The 7,374-nt window shown below is 43.4% G+C and overlaps 1 protein-coding gene across 1 annotated transcript; it reads right to left on the bottom strand.

The window, feature by feature from the left end:
- Window positions 1-1,718: 1,718 nt before the first annotated feature.
- On the bottom strand, window positions 1,719-6,402 carry LOC146856500 (zinc finger MYM-type protein 1-like). Its single transcript, XM_085651266.1, has 2 exons — window positions 4,249-6,402; window positions 1,719-2,125 (listed from the first exon to the last, which is right to left on the bottom strand). The coding sequence occupies exon 1, from the start codon at window positions 6,400-6,402 to the stop codon at window positions 4,288-4,290; it is 2,115 nt and encodes a 704-aa protein (XP_085507392.1). The 3' UTR covers window positions 1,719-2,125; window positions 4,249-4,287.
- Window positions 6,403-7,374: the final 972 nt, after the last annotated feature.

The following is a 7,374-nucleotide window of genomic DNA, read 5'->3' as shown; positions in this document are numbered from 1 at the left end:
GGATTTAACCCAGATCTCTTGACTGGGGGTGAGTGTTTTGATTTGTTCTACATTCCGACCATCAATTGTGTGTCTTTTGCTTTCTCGCTTTAAGTATGCTGGGTATGCCCAGACGTGGGTCCGGGGCTCACTGTGCTAGTGGAATCAAGCTATCCTGGTTGAAGAGGGGTGAAACTCCAAAACCGGTCCTAGGATGTTTGTTTCTGGTACAGGGATTACCTGGCTTTGCAGTCTGTCTGCCTCTTCCTCTTCTCCTTGACATTCCCTGACCACGAGGTTCCTTGATGGTGGTCTGTGGAGCTTGTGGGGTTCGCGTTGGACTCTGCACTCAGTTCGGGTGCATCCATGGTGCTAGGCAGTTTCTTATTTTCTCCCTTCTCTGCTTTTATAGTGCATTTTTCCACATGACGCGTGGGAATTGCAGGCCTGTCGCTGGTTCTCGCAGATTTTTGTATTGCTATTGGCCTCATCACACCTTCTTTTGCGTTTGTTTTTCGCATTTTTGTGGCGTCGCGTTGAGTTTATCGCGGTCATTTGACGCGTTATCGGGAGCCTATCGCATGGTACCGCCAGCTTGAGAATACCACGTTACCACGGTGTTCATTTCCCACAATAGACTGCGATGTGATAAGTTGCTTTAAGCTAATTTTGCGATGAATATCACGCGTTCTTGAGAATATCCCCCAAAATTCTCTCTGGGAGGTGGTCACACCTCCCTGTGACAGAATGCCTATTGTTCCACCTTCCTCGCTCGAGCTTGGCTCAACAGCAGGAGAGCAGAAATGAGTCTCTGGTCGGCAGCAACCATTTTGTGCTGTTCGGATCTAGAAAGCAAAAGACATACAGGGGCTGATTTACAAGCCCCGTACGCCACATGTGGAAATGTGCGGAAACCAGCGACAGGCCTGCAATTCCCACGCGTCATGTGGAAAAATGCACTATAAAAGCAGAGAAGGGAGAAAATAAGAAACTGCCTAGCACCATGGATGCACCCGGACTGAGTGCAGAGTCCAACGCGAACCCCACAAGCTCCACAGACCACCATCAAGGAACCTCGTGGTCGGGGAATGTCAAGGAGAACAGGAAGAGGCAGACGGGGTGCAGTCCACAGGAAAACCAGATCAGCGTCACGGAGATGACAGAACACTACCACCCACTGAACGCCAAAATGATAAATGTGAATGCAGTCAGTGTGGAGGAGGTCTACAGGCCAATCACATCCAGGGGCGGTGGGTGAGATTTGAAAGTGGTGGGGCGCAACCGAATTAGCATACAGCACCGTAGCGAGCGAGCACTGCGAGCGAGCCCGAACCCCAAAAGGGGGGTTTGGGGGGGTTACCCCCCCCAAGAAAATTTTGGAAAAAAAGAAGAAAAATCGTGCATTTTCAAGCAAATTTGAGAAAGCAGGAAGGTTAAAGCAGCAATTGTGAAAGTGCAGTTATTACATTAATAGATGGCATAACATAGGTAGCTGCTTATTCAGTATTACCACAGAGCTTCATACTTTCTGTCCTATTTTGCTCAGGTGCTGAATTCAGACTATAAGACTCATGGAAATCTCAGCTCTAAGAGTAGAAGAAGTTGCACAGCAGTGTAATGGTTGCCAGGCTCGTTCCGCAGGAGCGTCAGGAACTTGAAGAAAAGTCCACAGTCTTCCCCTACGGCCTTCCGACTCTATTAGAATAGACTCTAGAGTAACGAATGGCACGCAAGGGGAAAACAGGGAAACAAAACAAGGAAAGGCGGGGGAAGAAAAACAGTCTTACAACATACTGAATATTAGACTCTAGAGTAACGAATGGCAAGCAAGGGGAAAACAGGGAAACAAAACAAGGAAAGGCGGGGGAAGAAAAACAGTCTTACAATATACTGAATATAAAAGAGGCAGCGCAATGCGCTGTTACCGTGATTCTGGTTGAGCTGAACTTTGTACACACACTTCACATAGGTCCACGCAAGTACCCCAAATATAAATGGTATAAAGCAGTGTTTCCCAAACTGTGGTCACATTCCCAGGGGGGTCCTCAGGCAGTAATTTTAAAAGCACAAAAAAGTTCCTTGTAGAATCAGCAGTTTTCCAGCAACAATAAAAGTGTCAAGATTACGTCGGTGATTAATGTACCTGCTGGAGAGAGATGAGAGTTGTGTCAAGTGGCAGCTTTGACTTATCTAATGTAGCACAGAGGGTTAATATGCCTACTGCAAAGAACGTGTACCATGCATTTTGAAAAACATTTTTTATGTGCCTAGGTTAGTGGGTTACTGCTTTAGTCACAGATTCTTTTGTTACTGTGCAGTTCATAAGTGACAATAGTAATCTAGCACAGTGACCTATAAACTGTCATCAAAGAGCTGCTTGCAAGCTGCATGATACAAGTTAGAAACATATGTTTGTTTCAAGTCTTTCATTATCCTAATCCTGCTAAAAAGGTTTATTTGGGTGGAAATACATTTTTATTGTTAAAGTCAATGCTAACCACTGTTATGTTCTGAATCCTGAGTTTGTGCTTCTCCAGACCAAGCACTCTTTAAAAATGCCTACCAGTATGAATAACATGTGAATCCTACACCCTGTAGTCGCATTTGCCTTATGTAACATTTTCTATACACTGATTTACACGTATGAATAATTGTCTCCATGGGGCAGATTTGCAAGAAAATTGACTGTGTGTGTCGCAAGCCATTTGGCTGCGCCGCACTGAGTCACTTTCGAAGCACAGGGATGCGACATATTTACAACAATATGTTGCATCTCTGTGCTTCCCCCTGTGCTGGCGCACAAACTGCTGCCATACGCCTGCACAGGCACATTTGCACCATGGTGCAAGGATGCCTGTGTCGTGGGGAGATTGTTTATGTGCAGGAAGTAACCCTTCCTGCATGTAAACAATCAGAAATGGCGTTTTTCAACTTCTAAGTGTGCTGCATTAGCACACATAGAACTTGCAAAACGTCATTGTTTTACTGATTGTTTATGTGCAGGAAGGGACACCTTCCTGTACATAAACAATCACCAGAGGTAATATCCTGTTTCTATGCGTGCTGCAGAATGCAACATGCATAGAAAGAGGAGAAATTAATACATTTCTCCAAGTTGCCCCTCCCTACGCCTCCCCTGGGGTGGCGTAGCATTCAGACACATTTCCAGATGTACGATTCCTCGTAAATCTGGAAATGTGTCTGGTTCCATGGGTTATGCGTGGGAACACCCACAGCAACACTCATGGAACGTCCCTTTCACGTAAAGTGCTGTGTGCAATTGGGCCATATTTACAAGACCAGTAAAAGTCACGCAGGGTTGCTTTTCCTGCCTTGGAAATATGGGGCACTAAAATGCGTCACTGGTGCATCACTTTTTGTGACGCACCTGTGGCGCAAGGGGCTTGTAAATCAGCCCCTATATGTGTGTGATTTAAGGTGCTCTGACATCCTTCAATGGTATGAGAGATGTTATAAAACAAATTAAATACATGTGACAGAGGGGCTATGGAGAGATGAGAGGCACTGTTGGAGGAGGATAATATGGGAATCATTGAAGAACCCCAACAAAGATTGTCATATCCTGGTGCATAGTAAGGTCATCATTTACTACTCTTTAAAAGCTGATACAATTCAATATATAATGATACATTTGTTGTAGACTGCACCATTGTTTCCTAAATTGTCTTGGGGGGAGAGCCTCCCAAAGCCCCCTTTGTAGTGGTCAGGCGCACTCACTGCACTAGGTGTGCACTGTATGGGGACTGGTCTGAAAACATTTGCCTGGGCTGCTTTGGGTTTCCAGTCTGGCCCTGGCAGGAGTCTCATACTGCGAAATAAAACCAACCATTTAAAAGTTAGTCATGGAGATGCAGCGCTAACCCTCCTGTTTTTTGCAAATTCTTTCAATATAAAATACTAAAATCCTTAGTAATTCGAGTATCCGTTTTGTGTGCACACGTGTGTTTATTGTTTTCGAATTACTGTTTTAATGTTTGAAATTTAAGTCATACAAATTGCTTGGGGTTCCCCGGCTTCCAGTGGTGACTCAATTGGGGTCCTCAGGAGTAAACAGTTTGGGAACCACTGGTATAAAGGTTTTCGCAATTTGCCAAGGGGAAAGGTTTGATAGGCAACACAAGCAACGAATCGTTCACCCTGCGGGAGACAGGTCAGGCCAGTGAACAAAGGTGAGCAAATCTGTGTAGTCTCCAAATAGAACAAACACTACAAAACTTTTAAAAACAGAGATAACAATGCATTTCTTACCTCAATCAGAATTTTTTGTATTCAAACAAGTAGCAGCATTCACTTTTTGTAGATGAAATCCGCACGTCTCTCTTTCAGTGTAGCAAACTTGTCAATTACTTTCATGTTGAAGTCCGGTATCTTTTGGACTAGCTTGCTCTCTACAGATAGCATCGCCAAAGCATTTAGTCTTTCCTCTAGCATGGTGTTCCTGAGGAATGTCTTTATGCGCTTTAAGGCTGAAAAACATCGTTCAGCTTCTACTGTTGTCATTGGAGTCGTAATCACAATTTTTAGTAAAGTCACTGTCTCTGTAAGTGAGTTTTCCATATGCAGTTTATGAATTAAACTCAGCAAAGTCAAGGCGCTTGTGGCCTTCCGGTACACAGGCATTCCGTAGAGTACAGTTAACTCAGTTCTCAGCTGCTCTTTTTTGAGCATAGGATACGCTTCCACAGCCTGATTCAGAGCACGCTCAGGGAAGGATTCATCATATTGTGCAAACTCTTTACCTTGCAATAAAGTCGCACTCACCAAATGTTTTGTGAACGAAAAGCGTTCTTTCGCCTGCACAATTACAATGTCACATATCTCCTTTCCAATTCGAACCAGAGAGGTGATGTTTTGTCTGCGGTTTGCAAAAACAGAATGCTGCGGCAGTTTGCTCTCTAAATCTTCAACCCCATCTCTCACTTTCATAATCTGTTGTACAAATGCAGATGTATTGGCTTTCACAGAGACAGTATCTAGGTCTTTTCTTTGCAACTGATCGTATAACACATCAACAGGAATCATTATGTCATGAAATAAAAACAGTAAGAACTGAAACTCTTTGTCTTGTAGTGTTCTAATAAAGCCATGGGCTTCATTCTGACTTGTGTGATCAAAGTCTGCTCTGGATGCTATGGCGACAAAACATTTCTCAAGGCCCTCCCTCTGTTCAAAGATTAAGTTGACTGTACGAATGTGAAAGTTCCAACGAGTTGAGGATCCCCTTGGTACGCTTTTGTCCACAATCTCATGAAGGGCTTCTGTTCTTTTGGGGGAACGTGTGAAGAATGCTGCTATGCCTCCGATATCCTGAAAGAAGACTCGTGTCTCTCTGATCTTTGATACCGCCTGTTGCATAATAAGATTGAGTTGGTGGGCGTAACAGTGCACAAAATGAGCATTAGGGTACACATCTCGAATTCTCTTCTGAACTCCACTAAGGCTCCCACTCATTACGGATGCACCGTCATAGCTTTGTGCGATAAGCTTTTGTTTTTGAGGCAGGTCCGGGAAAATTAAGTCCAGTTGACACAGTATTGCTTCAGTGATGGTTGCTGCACTAGAGTCACTTAAATGCGTGAAGCCATAAAATCTTTCCACAATGTTTCTGTCACTGTCAAGGTACCGAAACACTAACACGGACTGTGTTTGAGTGGACACATCAGTGGTGTCATCAGCCTGAATAGCCACAAAGTCTGTGTTTCGCAACTCTTGCACAATATGGCTTCTTATAATTTCGAGCATACAGTCAAGGAGTTCATTTTGTATTGTATTAGAGGTGCCCTTAAAGACTGTAGCATGTGCTAAATGTCTTTCCAAATCCTGGTCTATGGTTGACATTAAATCCACTAGGCCTCGGAAGATCCCAGGTTTTGAGGAAGTTTCCGATTCATCATGGCCTCGCAATGCCAGTTCGAAAGCACCACAGAAACGAATGCAATCAATGATCTTGGATAGATTTTGTCTGTTCTTATCCACAGCTTCATTGTGTTTTTGAATGGATTTGCGATACGCATCATTTATCTGCTGCTCAATTGGTGCGTCTTCCCCCAACATTCCCAGTCTTGTCAGGTTTTCCAGATGATTTCTTGTGAGCGCATGCTTCTTTATTTTTTCAGCGATGTGCTTCAGGTCGACCATTCCTTGCCGTGTCCAAGAAAAGTCACCGCCAAACAGCAAGCAGGGGAAGCAGAACAGAGAATTGCGTATAGGGCAGCCTGTAAGCCAATCAGCTTTTGTGTACCAGGCATTTGAGAATGTACGTTTTGACATTTTTCCTCTGTCCTGGGTAGTTTGCTGTAGGTTTATTTCAGGCTGATGAGGTCCCAATTCTTTTAACTTCAGTTTTTGTTCAAGTGGCCGTGACTGGAATGACTTTGTAATCAGCTCTTGTACTGTATTCATGATGGGGTGTCGGGTGTTGCTGGCCTTACCAATATATATATATATATATATATTAAAGAAACCTGTCAATAATCAAAGTACAACGTATAAGGTGCAGTGCAATAATATCAAATTTCAGTATAAATACATTATACATATATATTGTGCATTATCCTAATACATCTCAAATGACTGCTAAAAATAGAGCCGTACTGCCTCCTGCCTCTCTGTGCCATAGTGTTGCTGGAGGCACTGAAAGACACTGCTTGAGGGCCTTGAGAGTGACCACATGACATACATGCTCTAACTACGATGTAAAAAAATATATAGCATCAGTTGCCTTACCTTTAACACTGGTGTTTGCTGGGTTGTAGCCGGGGTCGGGTGAGAGAGCAGCAAAGGAGGTTGGGGTCCTCTTGTTGTTTGCTGGAAAATTGCCCCAAAATGCGGTAATGTTTCAGGTTGTCAGGTGCTGAAAATGAAAAGATAACAATTTATTTTTGAAACAGTAGGGTAATGAAACAAAGACTGTGGGGAAAAAACATAACGCTCCAATAAGCATTAATATTAACAATACCCATTACAATTCACAAAACAATAAAGGCAGGCTCGCAACGCACTGGGAAATTCACAGATTTCATTTGAATCAGATTAAATATTCACCAGTGTACATTCAAAAGTTAAAACTTTTATTTAGCTATCCGCATGTTTTTGGACGTCAGCACACGGTGGTGAATTAATGAGCCTTGACATTTCCCTGCCTACGATCTGCTTGTTTGAAGTTTTGAGAGCGGCTCCTGAATTATTCATGAAAGAGCTGGTAAAAGGCACATTTAATTTATTTGTAAGTCCCTAGTAAAGTGGTACTATCTGTACCCTGGGCCTGTAAATTAAATATTACTGGTGGGCCTGCAGCACTTATTGCACCACCTGCTTTAGTAGCCTTTCAAACATTTCTCAGGCCTGCCATTGATGTCAGTGTGTGCAGTTTAA

Source organism: Triturus cristatus, chromosome 4_1 (assembly GCF_964204655.1).
Source record: "Triturus cristatus chromosome 4_1, aTriCri1.1, whole genome shotgun sequence".
NCBI lineage: Eukaryota > Metazoa > Chordata > Amphibia > Caudata > Salamandridae > Triturus > Triturus cristatus.
Note: the sequence above shows the minus strand (reverse complement) of the source record. Positions and strands in the feature narration are given on the sequence as shown.